The 27,456-nt window shown below is 42.3% G+C and overlaps 1 protein-coding gene across 1 annotated transcript in view; it reads right to left on the minus strand.

Moving 5' to 3' along the window:
* znrf1 (zinc and ring finger 1) overlaps window positions 1-27,456 on the minus strand; it is a 428,257-nt gene that overhangs the window by 196,250 nt on the left and 204,551 nt on the right. The window contains exon 2 of the mRNA XM_072518441.1: window positions 14,088-14,183. Coding sequence (XP_072374542.1) covers window positions 14,088-14,183 — 96 coding nt within the window. The remainder of the gene's footprint in view (window positions 1-14,087; window positions 14,184-27,456) is intronic.

The following is a 27,456-nucleotide window of genomic DNA, read 5'->3' on the forward strand; positions in this document are numbered from 1 at the left end:
AATCTGCGCGGAGTGCAAACCACACTTCTACCGGCCCGAGAAAGTGCACCTGATAAAGGCGTCCCGCCCCTTTGAACGCCTCAGCATGGACTTCAAAGGCCCCCTCCCCTCTACCGACCGCAACAAGTACTTCCTGAACATGATTGACGAGTACTCCCGGTTCCCATTCGCCCTCCCCTGCCCTGACATGACTGCAACCACCGTCATCAAGCCCCTCCATAGCATCTTTGCACTGTTCGGGTTCATGAATAGTGTTCTTACAGGGAACAGATCAGTCCGAGGGGGAGTCGTTGAGGAATCTTGTAGCTGTGGGGAAGAAGCTGTAGCTGTGGGGAAGAAGCTGTTCCTGTGTCTGGATGTGTGGTCTTCAGACTTCTGTACCTTCTGCCTGATGGAAGGGTCTGGAAGAATGCAATGCCTGGGTGGGAGGGGTCTCTGATAATGCTTGTCAGCCTTCCCGAGGCAGCGGGAGGTGTCTACAGAATCAATGTGATGGAAAGGTTGTGTGATGCGTTGGGCTGAGTTCACCACACTCTGCAGTTTTTTGCGATCTTGAACCGAGCAGTTGCCATATCAAGCAGTGATGCAGCCGGATAGGATGCTCTCTATCACACATCTGTAGAAGTTTGAGAGAGTCGATGAAGACATGACAAATTTCTTTAGCTTCCGTAGGAAGTAGAGACGTTGTTGGGCTTTCTTGACTGTTGCATCAACGCGGGTGGACCAGGACAGACTGTTGGTGATGGTGACCCCCAGGAACTTAAAGCTATTTCGTCGTTGTCTGAGATACGGCCCACCACAGTCGTATTATCCGCAAACTTATGAAATGAAATGAAAATGAAAATTGCTTATTGTCACAAGTAGGCTTCAAATGAAGTTACTGTGAAAAGCCCCTAGTCGCCACATTCCGGCGCCTGTTCGGGGAGGCTGGTACGGGAATTGAACCGTACTGCTGGCCTGTCTTGGTCTGCTTTCAAAGCCAGCTCATTAGCCCTGTGCTAAACCAGCCCCTTCAGATTGAGTATAGAATATAGATTGAGTTGGGAGTTAAATTTTGCCACACAGTCATGTGTGTATAGGGAGTACAGTAGAGGACGGAGCACACATCCTTGTGGGGCCCCGGTGTTGAGGACTACTGTGGAGGAGGTGGTTACCTATCCTGACATATTGCAGTCTATTGTTGAGGAAGTCAAGGATCCAGCTGCACAGGGAGGGGTCAAGTCCAAGATTGCAGAGTTTGGTTATTAGTCTTGTCGGGATAATGGTGTTGAAGGCGGAGCTGTAGTCTATGAACAGAGGTCCTTGTTGTCAAGGTGTTTGACATTTAGAGAAGTTGATTGCAGAGCCAGGGAGATAGCATCAGCTGTGGACCAAAGAGAAAAGCTGGAAAATCTCAGCAGGTCTAGCAGCATCTGTAGGGAGAGAAAAGAGCTAATGTTTCGAGTCCAGGTGACACTTTGTCAAATGCTGCCAGACCTGCTGAGATTTTCAGGCATTTTCTCTTTGCTTTCAGATTGCAGCATCCGCAGTAATTTGCTTTTATCTGCTGCGGACCGGGTGCGGTGATAGCAAACAGCAGTGGATCAAGACTACCTGAGGAAGGAGCAGTGCTCCGAAAGCTAGTGATTTGAAACAAACCTGTTGGACTTTAACCTGATGTTTTAAGACTTCTATCTGGGAGGCTGGAATTGATCAGTCTCATGACTAGCCACTCAAAGCATTTCATGATAATTGGCGTCAGGGCCATCAGTCGGTCGTCGTTGAGGCAGGCTACCTTGTTCTTCTTTGGAACTGGTATGAAGGAGATGGGGACCTCAGAGCGGAGGAGAGCGGCGTTGAAGATATCTGTGAATACACTCGCTAGCTGATCTGCGCAGACTCTGAGTGCTCGCCCAGGGACTCCGTCGGGGCCCGTCGCTTTCCGTGGATTCACTTTCAAGAAGGCAGCTCTTACCTCTGAAGCTGTAATCGTCGGTATGGATGTGTCCACGGCTGTTGGGGTGGGTGGCACTGATGCATTGGCTGACTGCTCAAAGCGGGCATAGAACTTGTTCAGATCATTGGGTAGGGATGCTCCAGCCCCAGATATTCCACCTGGCCTTGCTTTGTAGCCTGTGATCTTGTGTTGGCCTTGCCATAGTCGTCGTGGGTCTCTAGTTTGATGCAATATTGTCTTTTTGCATCCCTGATGGCTTTCCGTACGCCGTACCTGGATTTCTTATATAGGTCAGGGTTGTCAGACTTGAACGCCTCCGTCTGGAACTTCAGCAGGGAGTGAACCCTTTGGTTGAGCCAGGGTTTCCGATTAGGGAACACACGTATTGTCTTCTTTGGTACACAGCCCTCGACACACTTACTGATGAAGAGTGTGACGGTGGTTGCTTACTCGTCCAGGTTATCTGCCGGATCCTTGAATAGGGAACAGTCCACAGACTCCAAGCAGTCATGGAGGATGTCCTCAAGATGCCTCGGACCAGCACTGCATGGTTTTCTTGACTGGCTCAGCACGCTTGAGTTGCTGTTTGTAAGCCGGAAGCAGGAATACCGACTTGTGGTCGGATTTGCCAAAGTGAGGTCAGGGAATGGAGAGGGAGGCACCTTTGATGCTTGTGTAGCAGTGGTCCAGAGTGTTTGCACCTCTGGTAGGGCAGGAGATATGTTTTTAAAAAATACATTTAGAATGGCACTGTAAAGAGACTTTAACTTTCCAAATATTGACTGGAAAAGATATAGTTCGAGTACAATAGATGGGTCGTTTTTTGTACAGTGTGTGCAGGAGGGTTTCCTGAAACAATATGTTGACAGGCCAACTAGAGGCGAGGCCACGTTGGATTTGGTTTTGGGTAATGAACCAGGCCAGGTGTTGGATTTGGAGGTAGGAGAGCACTTTGGGGACAGTGACCACAATTTGGTGACGTTTACGTTAATGATGGAAAGGGATAAGTATACACCGCAGGGCAAGAGTTATAGCTGGGGGAAGGGCAATTATGATGCCATTAGACGTGACTTGGGGGGGATAAGGTGGAGAAGTAGGCTGCAAGTGTTGGGCACACTGGATAAGTGGGGCTTGTTCAAGGATCAGCTACTGCGTGTTCTTGATAAGTATGTACCGGTCAGGCAGGGAGGAAGGCGTCGAGCGAGGGAACCGTGGTTTACCAAGGAAGTGGAATCTCTTGTTAAGAGGAAGAAGGAGGCCTATGTGAAGATGAGGTGTGAAGTTTCAGTTGGGGCGATGGATAGTTACAAGGTAGCGAGGAAGGATCTAAAGAGAGAGCTAAGACGAGCAAGGAGGGGACATGAGAATATTTGGCAGGAAGGATCAAGGAAAACCCAAAAGCTTTCTATAGGTATGTCAGGAATAAGCGAATGACTAGGGAAAGAGTAGGACCAGTCAAGGACAGGGATGGGAAGTTGTGTGTGGAGTCTGAAGAGATAGGCGAGATACTAAATGAATATTTTTCGTCAGTATTCACTCAGGAAAAAGATAATGTTGTGGAGGAGAATGCTGAGCCCCAGGCTAATAGAATAGATGGCATTGAGGTACGTAGGGAAGAGGTGTTGGCAATTCTGGACAGGCTGAAAATAGATAAGTCCCCGGGACCTGATGGGATTTATCCTAGGATTCTCTGGGAGGCCAGGAAAGAGATTGCTGGACCTTTGGCTTTGATTTTTATGTCATCATTGGCTACAGGAATAGTGCCAGAGGACTGGTGGACAGCAAATGTGGTCCCTTTGTTCAAAAAGGGGAGCAGAGACAACCCCGGCAACTATAGACCGGTGAGCCTCACGCCTGTAGTGGGTAAAGTCTTGGAGGGGATTATAAGAGACAAGATTTATAATCATCTAGATAGGAATAATATGATCAGGGATAGTCAGCATGGCTTTGTGAAGGGTAGGTCATGCCTCACAAACCTTATTGAGTTCTTTGAGAAGGTGACTGAACAGGTAGATGAGGGTAGAGCAGTTGATGTGGTGTATATGGATTTCAGCAAAGCGTTTGATAAGGTTCCCCACGGTAGGCTATTGCAAAAAATACGGAGGCTGGGGATTGAGGGTGATTTAGAGATGTGGATCAGAAATTGGCTAGCTGAAAGAAGACAGAGGGTGGTGGTTGATGGGAAATGTTCAGAATGGAGTACAGTCACAAGTGGAGTACCACAAGGATCTGTTCTGGGGCCGTTGCTGTTTGTCATTTTTATCAATGACCTAGAGGAAGGCGCAGAAGGGTGGGTGAGTAAATTTGCAGACGATACTAAAGTCGGTGGTGTTGTCGATAGTGTGGAAGGATGTAGCAGATTACAGAGGGATATAGATAAGCTGCAGAGCTGGGCCGAGAGGTGGCAAATGGAGTTTAATGTAGAGAAGTGTGAGGTGATTCACTTTGGAAGGAATAACAGGAATGCGGAATATTTGGCTAATGGTAAAGTTCTTGAAAGTGTGGATGAGCAGAGGGATCTAGGTGTCCATGTACATAGATCCCTGAAAGTTGCCACCCAGGTTGATAGGGTTGTGAAGAAGGCCTATGGAGTGTTGGCCTTTATTGGTAGAGGGATTGAGTTCCGGAGTCGGGAGGTCATGTTGCAGCTGTACAGAACTCTGGTACGGCCGCATTTGGAGTATTGCGTACAGTTCTGGTCACCGCATTATAGGAAGGACGTGGAGGCTTTGGAGCGGGTGCAGAGGAGATTTACCAGGATGTTGCCTGGTATGGAGGGAAAATCTTATGAGGAAAGGCTGATGGACTTGAGGTTGTTTTCGTTGGAGAGAAGAAGGTTAAGAGGAGACTTAATAGAGGCATACAAAATGATCAGGGGGTTGGATAGGGTGGACAGTGAGAGCCTTCTCCCGCGGATGGATATGGCTGGCACGAGGGGACATAACTTTAAACTGAGGGGTAATAGATATAGGACAGAGGTCAGAGGTAGGTTCTTTACGCAAGAGTAGTGAGGCCGTGGAATGCCCTACCTGCTACAGTGGTGAACTCGCCAACATTGAGGGCATTTAAAAGTTTATTGGATAAACATATGGATGATAATGGCATAGTGTAGGTTGGATGGCTTTTGTTTCGGTGCAACATCGTGGGCCGAAGGGCCTGTACTGCGCTGTATTGTTCTATGTTCTATGTTCTATGTTTGATAAGGTTCCCCACGGTAGGCTATTGCAGAAAATATGGAGGCTGGGGATTGAGGGTGATTTAGAGATGTGGATCAGAAATTGGCTAGCTGAAAGAAGACAGAGGGTGGTGGTTGATGGGAAATGTTCAGAATGGAGTACAGTCACAAGTGGAGTATCACAAGGATCTGTTCTGGGGCCGTTGCTGTTTGTCATTTTTATCAATGACCTAGAGGAAGGCGCAGAAGGGTGGGTGAGTAAATTTGCAGACGATACTAAAGTCGGTGGTGTTGTCGATAGTGTGGAAGGATGTAGCAGGTTACAGAGGGATATAGATAAGCTGCAGAGCTGGGCTGAGAGGTGGCAAATGGAGTTTAATGTAGAGAAGTGTGAGGTGATTCACTTTGGAAGGAATAACAGGAATGCGGAATATTTGGCTAATGGTAAAGTTCTTGAAAGTGTGGATGAGCAGAGGGATCTAGGTATCCATGTACATAGATCCCTGAAAGTTGCCACCCAGGTTGATAGGGTTGTGAAGAAGGCCTATGGAGTGTTGGCCTTTATTGGTAGAGAGATTGAGTTCCGGAGTCGGGAGGTCATGTTGCAGCTGTACAGAACTCTGGTACGGCCGCATTTGGAGTATTGCGTACAGTTCTGGTCACCGCATTATAGGAAGGGCGTGGAGGCTTTGGAGTGGGTGCAGAGGAGATTTACCAGGATGTTGCCTGGTATGGAGGGAAAATCTTATGAGGAAAGGCTGATGGACTTGAGGTTGTTTTCGTTGGAGAAAAGAAGGTTAAGAGGAGACTTAATAGAGGCATACAAAATGATCAGGGGGTTGGATAGGGTGGACAGTGAGAACCTTCTCCCGCGGATGGAAATGGCTGGCACGAGGGGACATAACTTTAAACTGAGGGGTAATAGATATAGGACAGAGGTCAGAGGTAGGTTCTTTACGCAAAGAGTAGTGAGGCCGTGGAATGCCCTACCTGCTACAGTAGTGAACTCGCCAACGTTGAGGGCATTTAAAAGTTTATTGGATAAACATATGGATGATAATGGCATAGTGTAGGTTAGATGGCTTTTGTTTCGATGCAACATCGTGGGCCGAAGGGCCTGTACTGCGCTGTATTGTTCTATGTTCTAATTCTATGAATACCCAATTCATTTTTTCCAATTAAGGGGCAATTTAGCGTGGCCAATCCACCTACCCTGCACATCTTTGGGTTGTGGGGGCGAAACCCACGCAAACACTGGGAGAATGTGCAAACTCCACAGTGACCCCGAGCCAGGATCGAACCTGGGACCTCTGCGCCGTGAGGCTGCAGGGCTAACCCACCATGCCACCGTGCTGCTTTGGGGCAGGAGATATGTTGATGGAGTTTGGGTAGAACCTTCCGGAGGTTGGCCTGGTTGAAGTCTCCGGCTACGATTGTCAGGGCTTCGGGGTGATTTGTTTCTTGGTTGTTCATGGTGGAATGTAGTTCGTCAAGTGTTTTCTTCACTTCTGCCTGGGGTGGAATGTAGACTGCTGTGATGAGTACAGAGGTGAATTCACGTGGGAGGTAGAAGGGGCGACACTTCATGGTTAGGTATTATCGGTCTGGGAGCAGTGGCACGCTAGGGACACGACATCCGAGCACCAGGAGGTGTTGATGAGGAGGCAAACATCCCCGCCCTTCGACTTGCCTGAGGCCATCGTGCGGTCCATTCGGTGGATTGAAAAACCTTTGGGTTTTTGCACCTTAGTATGCAAATTAGTAACTTTTTGATTGCTACATCAAAAGGAGTTATGTCTTTTTGGGAAGTCCGCTAGGCCCATACTTTAAAACCATATACTAGCATGTCATGAGTCTGCTTATTCTAGTTTCAAATTAACACTGGCCATGTGCTTTTGCAGGATTTCAAATTCTCCAAAGAATGTAGGGCTATTCTCCGACCTCAGTTGAGAAGAAAATGTAACTTTTCTACTGAATTAGTTATTTTTCCAAATATTCAGACTTCTGTCATTCAAATTTAAATTTTAAACAAAAGCTTCAACTTCCGGATACTATGAATCTGAGAAACCTTCAGTCATCTGCCAAAAGCAGGCAATAGGCTGCTTTGTAAACTTTCAAGACAGCTAAGTCACAAATCCTGAAGAACAAGTCAGAACAAAATACTGCATTTTAATTGATTATGACGAGGATTCAGTTATACCCTTCAATGCAAATACATGGAGTTGTGCCAATGGCAAACTTAGTACATCTAGTGAATAGTTAAGTCTACAGTGCCAGAAGGTCCACGTTGATCTTCAGTCAATGTTGAGTTAGCCAAATTAAGCCAGGGTGTAGTAGGGAGCACCCTGATGGAATGCAGTTCGTGTTCCTGATTACTAACTAGCAATCCTCATTGTGAGCCCATACTTAAAAGTTGTCAGGTGATGACAGATTGAAGCAGCTGTGTTGTCTCATGTAGTTAAATAGCCTGTCGACATGCACCATCAAAGAAACATCATACATGAATAATGGCTGTTGGTTTAAGTTGTTGGAAGCAGCCCACTAAAACCATACCACAGCAAGGAATCTGCACCATGAAGAGAAGGAAAAATATGTGAGCTTTTTCTTAATAATTGAAAATGTTACGCCCTTGTTCAGGAAGGCTGTAAGGATAGCCCCAGCAATTAGAGGACAGTCAGTTGAACATCAATATTGGGCAAGCTTCCAGAAACAATTATTCAGGATAGAATTAGTGGTCACATGGAAAAATGTGGGCTAATTAGGAAGAGCATAGATTTCTACAGGGGAAATTGTGTTTAACTAGCTACCTAGAGTTTTTTGTGATGGTAACAGAAAGGGTCCATGAGGTAATGCTGTTGATGTGGTGTACTTGGACTTTCAGAAGGTATTCAATACAGTACAACATAACAGACTTGTGAGAAAAGTTATAGCTCATGAAATAAAATAGACAGTAGCAACATGGATACAAAATTGGCTGAATATTAGCAAGCAGAGAATAATGGTCAATATATATTTTTCAGGCTGGAGAAAGGTTTGTAGTGGTGTTGCCCAGGGGACGGTATTGGGACCCTGGCTTTTCCTGATGTGTACTAATGATATAAATATTGGTGTGCAGGGAACAATCAAAGTTTGCAGATAACACAAAATGTGGAAATATTGTAAACTCTGAAGAGGACAGTGTAGAACTAAAAGCATGCAGGAGCAGAGGGACCTGGGTGTATTTGTGCATAGATCATTGAGGGTGGCAGTACAGGTGGCGAGAGCATTTAATAAATCATATACTATTGCACGCTTTATTAATATCGGCACAGAGTACAAGAGCAAGGAGGTTATGCTGAACCTATACAAGACACTAGTTAGACCTCAGCTGGAATATTCTGCACAGTTCTGGGCGCCACACTATATGAAGCATGTGAACGCACTGGAGAGAGTTCAGAAGAGGTTTACAACAATGGTTCCAGGGATGAGAAACTTCAATTATGGGAATAGATTGGAGAGGTTGGGACTGTTCTCCCCAGAGAGAAGGCTAAGAGGAGATTTGGTAGAGATGTTCAAAATCATAAGGGGGCTAGACAGAATAGCTAGGGAGAAACTGTTCCCCCTCTTAAAAGGATCAAGAATGCAAGGGTACAGATTTGAGGTGATTTGCAAAAGAATCAAATGTGATGTGAGAAAAAGCGTTTTCACACGAGTTGTTCGGGTCTGGAACGCACTGCCTGGAAGTGTGGTGGAGGTAGGTTTAATCAAGGCATACAAGAGAGCATTCAATAATTACTTGAACAGAAACAATATGCAGGGGTACAGGGAGAAGGCAGGGGAATGTCAAAGCCATAATGCCCGTTTGGAGAGCTGGTGCAGACACGATTGGCCAAATGGCCTTCTTCTACGCCATAACAATTCCGTGATTCATGCGAAGATCTCACCAGCACTTTTATTACTGTAAAGGATAGTCCAGTTAGATTTTCCTTTTAAAGATCCAAGCCATTAAGTGAAGACGCTAAATAAAATTGGGGCCATGGTTTTCCTGTATCTAGAAATGCTGTATGGCATCTTGAACCATCCATCAATGCTCAGTAAAAGTGTAACCACAAAGTTTATTTCTTTCCCAGTAAGCAGTTACTGGGATAATTACTCCCTCCTTAGATCTTATAAATATTGCTGGTGTTATGAAAGGAGGCTTAAGAAAAGCATTAAAAAACTTCTAATTCCGAAAAATGAAAACATCTAAATGCACTGCAAAAAAAAAAACCTTGGCAAACTGTTATTCTCAAAACATTCTCACAAGATCTATTTCTGGACACTGTTGGAAAGATGCACTGTCTCAGCATTTAACACACATGGTCTTGAGCAGAAAGGCCTGCAGGTTTTCCCCACATAAATACCGTTTCTCACTGGAATCGATTGTGTTCCATGTGCGCCAATGCTGGCTCCTTAACAGTAGCTGAATCGGTCTAGTGTGACACTAGTTTTGGTGTCGTGGAACTCCACGAATCCTACATCGGCGTCAACACTTAAGTCTCAGAAATGGAGAGTCCAGCCCAATACTTCACAGATTGAGACATTGGTTAGGAATGAACTCAAGTGCTTTTCATTTATAGACAATGCTCATGCAGTCTGACCAGACCATATTATTGCAAACCTAAACCTTTTCATATGCTATCAGGCCGACGGCATCCAAATCCATGCTTGCATAGTTTATGTAGATGACCCCTCATTTTCCCTAACACATCTAGTTCAAATAGTCTGCCCAAACACAGACACAGATGTGGCACGCTTTAACTAAATGGGAACAAAGGCCCATATTGAGCACATTTAGCTGCGCGTTTTCCGGTGTGCACGGCACCAAAAAACATCCGCTATTTAACATGCCCCCGATTAGAGAGGGGCCTCAGCAAGAAACACTCAACGGAGGCCGCATAGAGCCATTTAAAATGACATCCCCATCTCTGGAGCCCCAATTCCAACCCCCTGCCAACCCCAAACCCCAACATCTTGGCAGAGCACCACTGGCCCGATCATCGCGGAGCGAAATAAGCTAGCTTGGCATCTTGGCAATGCCAACCTGGTACCCTTAGTTACCTCGGGGAACTGCATATTAAAGTGAGACTAGCTGTCTCGCTCTAATATTCAGATTTGCCAAAACGTGACCCCGCCACAATGGGTGGGATTCACATCGCTAGATCTCACAAGGCGTTGCAAGCCGGGTAGATCCTGAAAGCGGGATCTCCCGGCTTCTATCGGCCACATTGTGCCATGGCTTAAGTCTCATCATCATAATTTTAAACATTTCAATTAAATATCCCCAAGTTTAAGATTTTTCAAATTCAAAAGACCCAGCTTCTCGGTCTATAATGATAACGAAGAGCTTTTAAATAAGAGATCATTCTCATGGCTTTGCTTTGAACTTTTCCTTGTATCAACAAACAGATGAGGGGACTAAAACTGAACACAATGAGGAGAATTTTTTTTTCCGTTGCTTTTTTAAAATAAATTTAGAGTACCCATTTCTTTTTTTTCCAATTAAGGGGCAATTTAGCGTGGCCAATCCACCTACCCTGCACATCTTTGGCTTGTGGGGGTGAATGTGCAAATTCCACACCAATAGTAACCCGGAGCCGGGATCGAGTCCGGGTCCTCAGCGCCGTAGGCAGCAGTGCTAACCACTGCGCAACCGTGCCACCGCTCAATGAGGAGAAATTAATGTCGGAGAAGAAAGGGTTAAAAAATGACTACTCTTCACAGAAAATTCTGTGAAAAGGATAAGCCTTTAATGATCCTCAGGGATTAAGCTGCATAACGGAGGAATTGTGAATCCACCCACTCCTGAGTGAAGGGAAGCTGGGCATAGGAAGCAGAAAATCTGGAAGGTTCTGCTATCAGGACAGCACTACTGCAGTTCTTAAACTGTACTCTTGTTACCAGTGATTCCTAAATACTGGCATAATAATTTTAGAATTTTATTTGGGAGAAGTTATGTTAATCCAGTGCAGTTGCAGGTCTTCCATATATAGAACTAAAAGTGGCATCTGTTGTTGATGGAAAAGAACTGCGGGGGGGTGGAGAGAGAGAGAGAGAGAGAGAGAGAGAGAGAGAGAGGGGGGGGGGGAGTGCTGTTCAGAATGTCTCTTATATACATCATTGGGTTGGGGGAAAAAACTCATTCTCAGATGATTATTGCACACTGCCAAACTCAAAGAAATACCTCAACGTGCTTTCTTCCGATGAAACTTAAAGCTTATAATATAATAATCTTTATTGTCACAAGTAGGCTTACATTAACACTGCAATGAAGTTACTGTGAAAAACCCCTAGTCGCCACACTCCGGCACCTGTTCAGGTACAAAGAGGGAGAATTCAGAATACCCAATTCACCTAACAGCACGTCTTTCGGGACTTGGGGGAGGAAACCGGAGCACCCGGAGGAAACCCACGCAGACACTGGCAGAACGTGCAGACTCCACACAGACAGTGACCCAAGCCGGGAATTGAACCTGAGACCCTGGAGCTGTGAAGCAACAGTGCTACCCACTGTGCTGCTTACATAACACCATAATGATGGTCTGCCATTGCAGCCTTATGACCAGCTTCTACGGCTGTTCCCTTGTGTTACACTTGCATTGCTGCCACAGGGCTGAAGACTGGTGTGCCATCGTTTCCAGTTGTTGAGGCCATGTCTCATATAGAAGAACAAGTGTAAGCTGTTGGAACTGTAACTAGAAAGGCAGTTTAAAAACTGCAATACTGAGGTCATTCTTTTCACAGAATCTCTACACTGGCAGTCTTCAGATGTCATTACGGTACCCAAGCAGCTCTTTGTCTTTTTGCCAGTACTAATCAATTTCCCTGCCACCCAATATTCTAAAATTCTCTTTGCACAGCACATTTTAAACGCATCTAGTCACTGCATTCATTAAATTCCAAGCTCCCAGCAACTGGAGTAAGGTTTGGTATTGTAGGAATATTCCACTTGTTGGCTAATTAATATCACTCTTGAATATCATCAGCTCATCTTAATGATCATATTTCATGGTTAAAGCAGATTTTCCTGTTATGAAGTACCTATTTATGTACTGTAGAAATCAACTAGTTCCTGTTAAGCCAATAAAAAGTGTCTCTTTAGGATTCTCTAATTAATAAAGATTTGGTGCAATGATCCACTGACAATAAAGTGGTTCAGGTTCTCAGAATTGACTTCCATCTGTCTGCTATTATCCTTGTATGATGTGTTTGATCAAATCTTAGCATGTGCTTTTGGATACTGGAAATATTCTTTCTCAAGAGAAGTAGAAATTGTTGTTTCTATATACTGGCGAGGTTAAGAATTGCAGTCACAGAATCAAGTCTCAGACCTTGTCAATGCTTAAAGTGAACCTTTTGCAGACACTTGCTTTATCAATTTTTAGAGTTGTCCATAGAGACACATTATGGCACAGCAGTAATTGTTTGCAATATAAAACTTATCATGATTGAAGAAAAATAGATTTCATCAGCATGCAAACATTAGCACAAGCACATTTCCCAAATACCAAGTGACAGTGAAAAACTGCATGCATCAAGGCTTCGACATATCAATATTTTGACACTCGGGCCAGTCTCATCCGTTTGACAATCCCACTGAATGTACCTGCATGGGGCTTAAACATGTGCACTACAAATTCCACATTATTTGCCATCAATAACGTGCTGCTTTGCTCCCTCTATCTCCCTTGTCTAACCTTAGTTTCCAATCATGTCAGTAAGGAATCATCCAGGTGGTTTCGGGCAAGGCTCGGCACAACATCCGAGGGCCGAATGGCCTGTTCTGTGCTGTACTGTTCTATGTTTATACCTTCAATCACACAGAGTCCCTGTCACACAAAACATGGCAAAGCCTGACAAAGCTCAAATCAACATGCCAATGCTCTGTAAGAGACCAGGAGCAGGAACCATTTCGAACTAGCCAATGAGTTTGTCTGCTTCAATTTGCAAGGTGATACCCAGAGGCAGAGGAAACATCAGTTCTGAGAGTTCTTTCATTGATGCGTTATTCCCCAGCAGAACAACAAAATCAGCAGTATAGATAGGAATAATGCTGACTGTTCCAATTATCCGTCTCTTGCATTGACAGCTGTATACTGACCGTGAATTAAACAATAGCAAACTGAAGTTTGAGAGTAATGCATGAAGTTACCACAGAATTCACAGCAAACATGTCAGACTAGTTTTATGCAAAGTACAGATATATGGGGCGACCTGGAATAATGGGAGATAAGCGAGGGTTAAAGAGAAGCAGGATGAGACCTGCAGCAAATGGGTGGGACCACAACACTGCCTTGCTATTGGGCTTTTGCTGTAATAGGTTGATGTGAAGCTCATTGTAATTTTATCCTAGAGACATATAACATGTCCAAATTTTGATAAACCAACATTCAAAATATCAAAAAGTCACTGCACTGCAAACGATAGGCTGTGTACTGCAGTATTCTTTCTTAACAATTTAAAAAAGGGAACCACTGTTTTATCAGCATTCAGGTAACTATAACCATAACTGCTTTCCTCTAGAAAAATTCTTCTCTGCTCTGCATATTTGCCAAATTATGAAGTGAACTGCTCCACGTAGCTTCACCTATACCACTCTAAAGCCACCGCCAGGAGTCACCTCTGAATGTTTAAATTAATGAGAAAGGGACAAAGGTATGGCTTAGAAAGCCACTGGAAATCCACCACAAGGGTTTGAAACTTCTCTCAAATTTTCCCTTCCGCTCAAGAGCAAAAAATACTATGCTTCCTGAGCAACTTCCCACATCAACATGACAAGGATCAGAAACTCAACAAGTGAAGGATCATACAACGCCTTGATATATCACTCTCGCTCGTTGTTTGCAAAGAGATATTTCAAAGCACTTCACAGGATAATATGCTGTACTTTCACTGTCAAAACTCTTAAAGAAACAGCAACACACATAACTGCAAGCATAGAAGTATTTGATACAATACCGTTGTAGGAGAGCCGTGGTTTGCTGAGACACATTATAAAGTGCATCTCCATCTCGTCGGAAGCTACAGATTTTGAACAAATTGGGCACTTGAAACCTGAAAAGAAAAATAACATTTATCAGTATTTAGATTAATGAGAAAAAACAGCAGCTTATATTTTCCACTCAGGAATTTTATTGTTTCTGCAGCTTCGGCTCCAGATGTATATGTAGACAATGACTGAAATGTTGGTATATCATCTCCCAATTTAAGCAAATGCAACAGGCAGTTTTCACTAATAATCCAGTTCAGTTTTACTTTCCTCATCTTTCATTAAAGAGTTCATACATTAAATGATCAGTCAATATTTTTAACTTTTAAACAGTAATTTTCCTTTACCACTTATTTCAATAAAATGCTTAAGGAAGGTGCTGATGTAAATAATGGATAATTAGAATAACTGAGACTCTGGAGCTTAAATTAATCAGGGTAATTTACTGAATGGCTTTAAGCATTCATTTGGGGAGTGGGACAGAGGAGGAAAATATTTTTTTTTAATGCTTTGTTAAATTTATGCAACTCTTTTTTAAGAAAGTACAAATATGACAATTATTACTAAACCTAAAAAGGGTATCCCAAGAGTATATCCAAAATTTAACATTTCTTCTTATATCTTCAGAATATTTGAAATTGCTCCAATTGCAGATAATCTAGGATGACAAAGTAAACCGACTATCTCAGGAGGCTCATCCCTCATTTTATAGTCAAGAGATTCACAATCTGCATTAAGCCTAATGCTTCAAACAATCAGCACTATAAAATGTTTTCCACTGAATTAATCACCATCTTGTTAGTTCTTAAAAGTAGATAGTTTATTAAAATTATATGGCTCTCAAACGTGGGGCAATGGTCAATATAATACAGCATTTGGCAATCCAGTTTTGCAGTAGTAATTATGCATGCAGAAGCATAAATTAGGCTATTTGGGCCAAATCTGTTAACAGGATGAATATTTTAGACTCATGTTAAAATTTACATATGAAAATGATAATTAAACAATAGATTTTACATATAATTAAAAAACACACCTCATGCATTTATTACATTTAAAATGCTGCTTAAAATAAGTCATTAATTAGCAGCTCATAACAAATATAATTTATATCAATAATCCTTGATGTTTTTGAAATACTGAATAGGGGCAGTGTTTAAGATTACCAAAAATCCAAACTCAAGAAACATTCTTTCCATCCGTACGGATTACTCCTACAACTTGAAGTTAATTTTCAAATTTAAGATTTCAATTCTCCCATAATTGGAAATAAACAATGTAAATTACATAAGAAAGTGCAAATTTAATGCTGAAAACAGGATCATTAAAATAATGGATCAATTAATAGTAGGGAGTGTATTCGCAGACTGTAATCCTGGATCAGAGAGCACGTAATCACTGTACTACTGCATCTCTGATTCCATCATTATGTCTGCTGGCAGTGTTCGAGGGCCAAGCTGAAATACAGCCCTCAGCACTGCCATTCACAACCAGTGGAGTAGTACATGAGCACTTTGTGTTGCGGCTGCATGTGTGTCCAATTGGAGCCTGCACCCTGAAGCATGTTTTCTCCCAGCTGTTTTGCCTCAGTTACTGCTTGCCTGAAGGGAGTTAGGAGAAAGGAGATCAAGGCAGGGTGGGGTGTGAGGAGGAGTGAAGAGATGGGGATTGGGATGGAAGGAGAGAGTTTGGGGGCTGGGGACGGAGAGGATATCAACGGAAGTTTGAAAGAGAGGGGAAATGGAGGAGAGTTGGAAGAAGAGTGGAGATCTGGGAAGCAGAAAGGTAAAGGAGATGGGGGATGTGGATGTTACGGGGAGGGGGTGAAGAAATCAAGACTGATCTGCCTTCCAATAGCCCCTCCGTGCAATTTCTTTAAATGCCTCTATTCCCTCAGTATCAAAACTCTTTTCGACCTCCATTCTGAATGTGCTAAATGATGAGCATTCATTATGTGTTAGGATCTCCATAAAGACCAATAAATTTTTAAAATAGTTTCTTTAATTTTTTCCAATGAAGGGGCAATTTAGCATTGCTAATCCACCTACCCCGCACATTTTTTGGGTTGTGGGGGTGAGATCCATGTAGACAAGGGGAGAATGTGCAAACTCCACACAGACAGTGACCCAGGGTCAGGATCGAACCCGGGTCCTTGACACAGTGAGGCAGCAGTGTGCCGTCTCTGCCATTTCCTTATTCCCAATTATAATTCCTTTGCGCCGGTGGTGGAGGGTGTAAATGTTGAAGTTATAGGTGGAGTGCTTCCTGAAGTGAAAATAGTGTGACCCGCTTGTACTATTTTCACTCCCGGAAGGTGGGGGCGAAATTTAGTCTGGCCCTCTGACCCCCCCAAAGCAGATTTGAGACAGCCACAATGAGCACCGAGTGTCTCAATGGGCTAGTTAGAAGACCCGCCTCAGTTCTCTGGAACTTCAGTCCAGTTATATTAAAGCCTTTTAAGCTGTAAAGTCCTCAGTCCCTCAGCCATTCTCCAGGGGCCCTCCATGTGCACTCACCAAGAATGCACTATGTACAGAACAAATGAGCTATATTATCACATGAAATGCTCATGAAAACCCCCCCAGAAAACTTATTTGAAAAAAACTGCCGCTCTTATAACCATGAAGATTAATCAGACAATCCAAAGTTTCAATAACAAGTTTCACTACATTTCACACCTCTTAATCTTGTATAAATTAACATAGATATTGAAAAAACAGAACAAATAATAACTTATACAAAATTCTTTTGAGCTTTGAAAGTCATCTAGATTCAAATGTTAGCCATCTTCTCTCTCCAAAGATGCTGTCAGACCTACTGAGATTGTCCAGTATTTTCAGTTTTTGCTTCAGATTCCAACATCCGTGTAATTTGCGTTTAATAATTTATTATAATCTCATAACAATACCAAAGTTAAGATTCCACTTCAGTCTCTGTAGACAGACACCTGCTGAGCTATCATTAATGAGTCTTGAAGGCAGCTCTCAGCATTCATAAAGAAGACATCTGGCAACTATATCAACAGAAATAGATGGCCAGTTGTTGGTTTCTCCAGGTACTTACCCCCACAATGGAACTAGTCAGTTCGGGTGCATTGCTGCTTTCTGCACCCTTATCCTCTGCCATCGAGAACTACTGGTGCCAGGGATGGAGGTGGGAATTAGGGTCCCATCCAATATTTCTAAGGGCCTCATAAGTCCCCAACTCCACAAAAGTCTGGGGCTATAGTACTCTTATAGGTACACCTTACAGGACATAGAAATGTGTACATAGAAGTCTGAAAAAATGCTTGAATGTATGGAACTTCTACTTAGGATGGGTGATAAAGTATGTGGATTCCCAAAGGACCTTTTTCAGAATACAAGCAGCTAGCTGCAGCACTTGAATTCTACAGAATTTTGCAATGTATACGAACAGCAATTTTGGTCATTTCTCGCTTATCTTATTTAATTATTTCTACATTCCTGATCAGATATCGAGTTTCTATACAGCCGAACAGTATTTATCCTAATTACTAATTTCTTCAGAGATCATTATCTTTGTTGTCCAATACATCCGTACTTGTGCAAAACGGAATACTCAGATAAAGTAGAAAGCTGATACAATTTGTCTGGGAATTCCAACCACAATCTGTCTGGGAATTCCAACCAAGCAACTGACTTGGGAATTAGCAAAACCTACAACTTACCCTTGGTTGGATACCAGTATGAATGTGATCAGCATTTAAAGGATTAAAAATGTAAAGCAAATTCACTGGGCAAATTTATCTCAGAATTATAACAATGCTGGTCATAAGGCAGTGGAGTTTGCTTCTTCATTGAACAAGCTACAAGTAATAGATTCTGCACAATAATGGGCAACATCAAATTATCCGTCAAGAATCAAAGCTCCAGCCACAATTCAAGATTTTTAAGGTCAGTCAGCACATGCACATAGAAACGTACATGAAAAATAGAAGCAGGAGGAAGTCATTCAGCCTTTTGAACCTGCTCAGCCATTCATTATGCTCATGGCTGACCATCAAATTCAATACCCTGATTCTGCCTTCCCCCACCATATCCCTTCAGCCCCAAGAGCTATATCTAATTTTTGAAATTACACAATGTTTTCACCTCAGCTGCATTTTATGGTAGTGAATTCCACAGATTCATCATTCTCTAGGTGAAGACATTTCTCCTCACCTCAGTCCTAAAAGGTTTACCCCTTATCCTCAAATTATGACCTCCAATTCTGGACACCCCCACTAACGGGAACATTCTTTCTGAATCTACCCTGTCTAATTCTGTTAGAATTTTATACGTTTCTACAATATCCCCTCTGACTCCTCTAAACTCTAATAAATATAATCCTAACCGACCTAGTCTCCTCATATGACAGTCCCACCTTCCCAGGAATCAGCCTGGTAAACCTCCGCTCCACTCCCTCCATAGCAAGAACATCCTTCCTCAGATAAGGACACCAAAACTGCACACAGTACTCCAGGTGTGGCCTCACCAATGCCCTATAGAATTATAGTAACATATCCCTATTCCTATAATCAAATCCTCTCGCTATGAAGGCCAATATACTATTTGACTTCTTTACTGCCTGCTCTATCTGTACACTTAACTCAGCGGCCAATGCACGAGGACACCAAGGTCTCGCTGAGTATACATCTCTCTCAATTTACACCTATTCAAATAATAATCTGCCTTCCTATTTCTGCTACTGAAGCTGATAACCTCACATTTATCCACATGTCTACCATGCATATGTCCACTCACTCAGCCTGTCCAATCCCGCTGAAGCTTCTGTACATCCTCCTCACAGCTCACCCTCCCACCCAACTTTGTATCATCTGCAAATTTAGAGATCATACATTTAGTTCCCTTGTCCAAATCATTAATATATAATGTTAATAGTTGGGATCCTAGCACAGATCCCTATGGTATCCCTCGGTCACTGCCTGCCAATTGGAAAAAGGCCCATTTATTCCAAAGTTTTGCTTCCTGTCAGCTAACCGGCTTTCCAGCCACCTCAAGACACTACCCATAGTCCCTTGCGTTTTAACTTCACATTGTAATCTGCTATGCGAGACCTTGTTGAAAGCTTTTTGAAAGGCTAAATAAATCACATCCACCGATTCTCCCTGGACAACTCTACTTGTTACATCTTCAAAGAATTCTAGTAGATCTATTAAGCATGATATCTCTTCGTAAAACCACGCTGGCCTTGTCTGATCATACCACTGTTTTTCAAATGCTATGCTATGAAATCCTTGATAATAGATTCTAGCAACTTCCGTACTACCGACATTACGCTCATTGGTCTATGATTCCCTGTTTTCTATCTCCCTCCCTTTCTAAATAGTGGGCATATATTGGCTATCCTCCAATCTGTAGGAGCCATTCCAGGGTGCAAAGAATATATAAAGAAAACAGCTTTAAAATGTTTCAGAAGCAGAACCAATTGATCAGCTTGGATGATGGGTATACATCTGAAATGCTTAATTTACCTGTTCCAGTCATAGCTGCTGACTGGTCTGTTAAATGTTTCCAAAATCTTTTTTTCCCAGCATATGCAACCCTTTGTTTTTTGTTACTGATTCACTAGATTAAGAATTGACAGAGGAAGAGTTTAAACAACTAAAGGCCCATCAGCAATCAGTTCTTAAAAAGTTCCAATTTTAATATTGTTCCAAAGAGGCGATATAAAGTGATCCAAGAACACTTTTTAAAAATCACCTTTAACTACTCTAGTGCTCTGCTGGCTGGCCTCTTATTCTAAACTCTCTAAAAGTGTACAACTCTTCTGCCTGAATCCCGTCCCCCAACTGCTTATATATTTCCCTTAAGCTCATGGACCAATAGTGACTACCAGCCCAACGTCTCAAAAGTTCTCAGCTTAAATCCCTTCATGACCATATCCCTCTCTAGTTCTGAGTATCCTCCAGTGCTTCAATGGCCTCCAAACTCAGTTTTTCTGCCTCTGGCCACCTGTGCATTACCTGCTCTTTTCCCCTCCATTGGCGACTCTGCTTTAACCACCTATATCACACTATCTGAAATTTCCACTGCAATGTCCTCCATTTCTTCACCACCCAACTTTCAAGAGAAGGAAAGAGAGACATAGGCAAATAATTGACTCTGAACATTGCGCTCTGTGCAGTCTTGTAAGATCTGGTGATCTTAATAACTGGAATGTCATTGTGACCACAATCCGCACTCGGGCTGCAATTAGATGATGACTAGGTAAATGATAAACAGCTACAGAAGGCATTGCAGAGAAACTGCTTAGCACTAGATTAAATGGACAACCAGGGAGTTAAGCAAGCTTCATTAGGTTTCTGTAAGGGCACTGTCAGAGGTGATCCATAATGTAACCTGGCAACTGTATGTACATTTCAAGTATCCTAGCAACAATTCATGCACCTAACTAGATCACCATCACAAATAATCTCTGCTCGACAGCGCACACTGCCCTGAGCATTACTTTTTTTTTGCAATTAGATAATTTAGAGATCCAAGCTAACAAGCTCAGGCTCGTTATGAAACTCTGTTCACCGAGGTGCAATGTAAAGGTGTTACCAGTATTTGGGAGTAAGTGACTTGCATGATTTTGTAAGACAAGACCTAGATGGCAGTTATTCTAAAATTCATACTCTTTATTCATAAACCATACCACAGACATTGATGGATGGGGAATGGTGTCACCCAATTATTCTACTTATTGCTTATCTTAAGAAAATGAATGTATCAAACATTACAAAAAGGACCATACTCGTTTGGAAGCTTTGTAAACTATCGAAAAGCGTTGCAGTGCTAATGGAGATTTTTATCTTCATAAATATTGCAAAAATCATCATAAACATTTGATTCAGAATACAAATGCTTTTTTCTTCTATCTCGCCAAAAGAATGCAGAAAATCTACCCCATATGGCGGAAACAAAAATGCAGATTTGAAAAATAAGTCCCTGGAAAATTGGCAGTAAACCAGTACCGTTATCTTATTATTTGGTCTTATAACTTTATATTTTTTGATAAATTTAGAGTACCCAATTATTTCTTTCCAATTAAGGGGCAATTTAGTGTGACCAATTCACCTACCCTCCACATCTTTGGGGTTGCAGCATGGTCGGCACAGGCTTGGAGGGCCGAACAGCCTTTTTTCTGTGCTGTACTTTTCTTTGTTCTTTGAGACCCACACAGACATGGGGATAATGTGTAAACTTCACACGGACAGTGACCCGGGGTATAACTTTATAATTTTACAGCTATTATGGGTTGGATATCAATGCTGGCAATACAAATAAAAATGAGTTGTGCAACTGATAATAAATACAGCTTTGCTGCTTGGGACCATTTATTTTTTGTCCCTTTCAATATAGAAGTCACCTGTGGATCAGGAAACCATAGGTCAGTACCCTAAAGTTCCATCACTCCCTGGAAACAAAACCTTTTACATATTAACTATTTTTATAAAACTGATTTGAACATTTAAAATGCAGTCCAATTCACATTCAGCAGTCTTGGATTGACCTTCACTAAACTCATTCAACACCTTTATCTTCCTCTCTTTTGTTAAAAAAACCAACCTCGTGACGAAGTTTTTGCTTATTCCCCCAAATCACTGCTGTTTTGACTCTACCTATTTGTTTCTCTTCATGTCTCTGTATCTGCCTTGGACGTAAACATTAGGGTTGTACAAATGTACACGGTTGTCCCCTTTATTGTATTTTTTTTAGGAAAGCACCCGTCACTTTGTAAATAGTTGCTGCACTGAATTTTAGCAATTATGTTTCTTCGCACTTCATTAGAGGAGGAGAGTACAAACATTCAGTTCAGGATCTCCAAGTTGCTGGTTACAAGTCAGCAGGGAGTATGCGAGAACACGAGACATCTCTCTACTTTTCAGTTTTGTTGCCATTATAGGTTCTCCGTTCCTCTGTAATTGGAAAGGGTGGAGCCACATGTTAATAACCCAGAGTCACATCGATTGAGAAAGCAAAGTAATACTGGTCCTATTGACTTTCAGCTTCTCCCCCCATCCCCTCCCACAATCAGCTCCAAGATGCTCTGCTCGATTTTACAACCCAGATAGTGAGCTGATAGTCAGGCCATTATTGATAACATTACAAGAATTAGCTGAAAAATAACTATCGACATTTTCTATCAATATCAGAGATATTCTGCTTAATTAAATTGAAAAAAGGCTATGCTCCACATCTACATAATTTGTTACTTTTATCAAGTCTCAGCTGACATCTGAACAACTCAAGGACACCGTCAAAGGGGAACGAAGCCAGGTGTTTCTTGGCAAAAATGGTACTCTACTGAACAAAGAAGACTGAACACTGCTGGCAATGTGAGCTGCAATTAATTGATCATTTATTAGGACAATATAAGGTGCCAAATTAAAGCAGCATTTTGATGGGTTCAGCAGGAGCTATGAAAATAATAAATCACTGAAGATTGAATCCAAGAGAAAATTCTATACTTCAAGTCACTTAACATCATTGCTAATGCGTATTTTTTCCACAGAATTCTGCTTTGCAAATTGGTAAAGTTAATTTAGTTTATATATTCCCAGTATGGGATGTTTTATGATGGATATTCCTGAAATTCAACAGTAATCTTCACTCAACTGCAACAAGTCAGATCAAATAAAGGAGAGTTTCTAAATCAAGTTAAGTCTCAATGTTGCTTAACTGTCTAATTAACATTAACAGAAAACAAATAAAAATTATTCAATGTAATTCTGGTTAAATACACACAACTGTAAACCAGTACAGAGGTAACAATCCAAAAATGTTTGGGTGTGTATATATACACATGGGCCTTTCCAAATGATTCAACCATATTGGAATAGCCGCTTGAAGCAATGCACTTCACATAAAATTGATCTGCAACATGTTTATCGAACTTTCTACAAAACCTCTTAAAAATAGTAGAGCCACGTATTTAGCATTAGAGAATCCCCTCCCCCCCCATCCCCATCCCCTTAACAGTCACTCAATAATAGAAATTGAGGGTTTTAAAAAAAAAACTTTCCTCACACATCATCTCCATTACGCTTGCCATCATTGTTACTCTACACTCTTGTTGGCTAACACATCAATTTTTAGTGTGGCACTCCAAATAATTCGCAATATTCCAAGTGTTGTCGTATAATCATGTTATGCAGTCTCTATAGTGTAGTTTTCTATTACACGGTTGTAACTTTACATCTCAGCCTTTTGTTTTAAGTGCGTTACCACAATGTCTGTACATTATTTGACTTACTAAGATCAATGTTCAAATATATGAGGATTATTGAGCTCAAATTATCAACAAAATTCATATGGATGCTTCAAAGAGTAATTCTCATAATGTCAAAGTGCCTTTATTTCCATATTCAAGTCTAACAGGAACTCACACAATCCCTTCAAAATATTTGTCTTTGATTTTGCTGCAGTAAGCTTGCAGCATATGACAAATGTTTGTTCTGAACTTGCGATGGGGTTCCTTATTGGATCAGATTGTTGCCAGGAAATTAGATTTTCTTTGGGGAAAAAAGGTCTCAATGGAAATGTCCCCAAGTACCAGTTACTGAATCAATTCCCACCTGTGACGTATTGTGACAATGCTGAAATTTATAGTAAATAATCCACACATGAGCCAACACTTTTTTGGTTGTTCGTAAACATTCAAGTTAATAATACACAGCCAGCAAGCTACAAGTCACGAGCACAGAATCTTTCTGTAACTTCAATGCTTCACCTGTGTTAAACAAGCAGGATGTCTACGAGGTTTGGATTTTCAATACCAGGTGCCAAAATAATGTTGGCAATACGAATGGAGCTTTTTATTGTAATGCTTCCTGTTCAGTTACTCAGCACAAGGATGATGTAAAAATCATTAATAAAGAAGTCTTCAGTGAGCATACAAAGAGATTTCAATGGGGAGTTTTTTGTTAAAAAAACACATATTCCATTTCCTGTCAGTCAACCATCACGCCTACACTTCTGGAGTTAGGGCTGTCAGATTAGCTGCACATACCTCAAACTTACTTGCACTGTACGAGGGTCTGTGGTTTCAACAACAGGTGCACCTGATCCCTTCCTCTGAACAGTGCTTTGCAAATTGGTGTTTGCGTGCGTAAATAATGCAACACTCCCAGACACCTACTGTAGTATTCACCGGCTAGTCTTGTTTTAACCTCTGAACAAGGGCCTCAGTTACCCAAAGTGAAACGGTGAGTTTCTTAAGCATTAGCCAGGATTTTATTGGGGCAGTGATGACTGAAAACCAGGAGCTCTGACCAGGTTTTATGTCTGTATGAAGGGAGCTTCCTGTCCTTTTAAGGTAAGAGGCGGAGGCTTAGTGGTAATTGTTGGGATATCATGGTTGTGTTGTAATTCACCTACTGATCACCAGGAGTCTCCGGAGTATATCAGTGAATGTTACAGTCAGGTGACCCCTCAGACTGGCTGGAGGAAGTTGGAGAGAGTTGCTTGTGCTTGATCATACTGTATTCATCTGTTGTTTTGTATATAGTTTACCCACAGTTAATGTTAATAAATTATTTATAGCTTTAGCTACAAGTGTTCTTGCAATAGAAATCAGGCCATCCGACAAGAATATTACAGTAATGTCACTGGACTGGTAATCCAGAGGCCCAGGCTAATGGGCTCTGGGGACACGGGTGCAATCCCACCACGGGGATATAAAGCTAGGCTCAGTAATGGGAACCATGAAACCATTGTCGTAAAGACCCGTCTGGTTCACTAACGTTCTTTATGGAAGGAAAGCTGCCATCCTTACCTGGTCTGGCCTGCAGGTGACTCCAAACTCATAGCAATGTGGTTGACTCTTAATACCCTCCAAATTGTCCTCGCAAGCCACTCTGTTGTATCAAATCACTACAGATTAAGGAATAAAACCAGACAAGCCACTCGGCATCAACTTAGGCACTGGAAGCGACGAGTGCGAGCCCAGTCCTGTTGGCCCTGTAATGTCCTTCTTACTAATAGCTGAGGGATTGTGCCAAAATTGGGACAGCTATCCCACAGATTGGTCCTCCTGCTGGTTACCACCTACTATCTCCCTCAGTTGATGAACACCACTTAGAGGAAGCACTGAGGGTGGTAAGGGCACAGAATATATTCTGGGTGGGGGATTTCAACATCCATCACCAAGTTTAGCTCTATAGCACCACTACTGACCGAGCTGGCCGTCTCCTAAAGGACATAGCTGCTAGGCTGGGTCTGCAACAGGTGGTAAAGGATCCCAACAAGAGGAAAAAACCTACTTGACCTCATCCTCACCAATCTACCTGTTGTAGATGCATCTACTCATGACAGTATTGACAGGAATGACCAGTATTGTGGAGACAGTTTCCTCTTCACATTGGACACCCTCATTGTGTGACATTACCACCCTGCTAAATGGGATAGATTTCAAACTACTTTAGCAAATTAAAACTGGTCATCTATGAGGAGTTGTGGGCCATCAGCAGCAGCAGCAACCACAATCTAACTTCATGACCTATCATATCCCCGACTCCACCATTACCATCAAGCCAAGGGATCAATACAACAAAGAGTGTAGGTGGGCATGCCAGGAGCAGCACTAGGCATTCCTCAAAATAAAGTGTGCCAACCTGGTGAAGGATACAACACAGGACTATTTTCATGTCACACAGCGCAAGCAGCATGGGGTAGACAGAGCTAGGCAATTCCACAGCCACGGATCAAATCTGCACTTGACATCAGGCAGCATTTGATCAAGTTTGGCATAACAGAAGCCCTAGCAAAACTAGAGTCAATAGAAATCAGGGGGTAAACTATCCACTGCTTGGAATCATACCGAGCACAAAGGATGATGGTTGTGTTGTTGAAGGTCAATCATCTCAGTCCTGGAACATCACTGCAGTAACTCACCAAGGTTCCTTTAACAGCACATTCCAAACAAATGAACTCTACCACCTGAAAGAACAAGGGCAGCAGATGCATGGGGACACCATGTCTTCTGTAAGTTCCCTTCCAAGCCACAAGCCAAAATGACTTGGAACTATAATCACACCTCTTTCATTGTCGCTGGGTCAAAATCATAGAACTCCTTTCCGAACAGCATGATGGATGCACCTACATTACATGGACTGCAGGGATTCGAGAAGACACTCAACACCACCTCCTCAAAGGCAATTAGGGGTGGGCAATAAATGCTGGCCCAGCCAACAATGATGACATCTCATGACAGAACACATTTTAAAAATCTCACCTCCAAGAACTGCTGACCAATCAAAGACTGGCAGTTGTTCAGTAACAGCAGCACCACAAGGAGTAATGGCCACTGCAGTGACTGCATCCAGACAGGAAAAGCAGCATGGACACCACCCTCAGAATGAGGCATGTGGCATCGGTGTTGCTGGGATTGCCGGGGACAGGATAGAAGTCTGAATTAGCAATTGCCGCACAATCAGGAAGGTTTAGGTTTTGTCTCCATTTGTAAGTCATGTATTTTGTCCTTGTTTTTATATTTCAGTTATGAATAAATACATTCACATTCACTATTTGACCGAATATTATTTCAGTTACTGCATTAGAAATCCTGCATCTTTACACATTTTTCGGGGTGGCATGTGGCGCAGTGGATAGCACTGGGACTGCGGCACTGAGGACCCGAGTTCGAATCCTGGCCCTGGGTCACTGTCCGTGTGGAGTATGCAAATTCTGCCCATGTCTGCATAGGTTTCACCCCCACAACCCAAAGATGTGCAGGTTAGGTGGATTGGCCACTCTAAATTGCCCTTTAATTGGAAAAAAAATAATTGGGTACTCTAAATTTAAAAAAAATTAGAATGCTGAAAGGGTCTATTGCCACATCAGGTCAGTGCCCTGACCGTCACAAACAATTGGCAGTGGCTAGAATGTAGCATAACCAAAGAAAATTATTAAAATTTGCCTGCACTTCAAAACAAAGGGAATGTGATGGGCTATGCTCTGGTACTGCAATTAATACAATATGTCAAAAAAAAAGTATAACTTAGTTTTTAAACTGGAAAGAAAAAGTGTGGAAAATGTACAAAAATTAGGATACAGCTATCAACCAATGCCATATGACTCTGATATCAAACTGTAGGATACTGCGCAACAATAGTTTTGCACCAGAAATGTCTACCTCTGTCATTCACATACTGTATTCTGGTTATCTTCAATGAACCACACGCATCTATATTGTGAAGCCAAATGTTTCTGGCTCAATGCCCAGTCTGGTGTGATTCATGCACATTCCTTTAACAAGTACAGCCAGAAAGAGCTTTTTCAGTTTTGCAGAGTAATACAATGATGCAAAGAGACATTTTATGAAAATTACATT

The sequence above is a fragment of the Scyliorhinus torazame genome, chromosome 10 (assembly GCF_047496885.1).
Source record: "Scyliorhinus torazame isolate Kashiwa2021f chromosome 10, sScyTor2.1, whole genome shotgun sequence".
NCBI classification, from domain to species: Eukaryota; Metazoa; Chordata; class Chondrichthyes; order Carcharhiniformes; family Scyliorhinidae; genus Scyliorhinus; species Scyliorhinus torazame.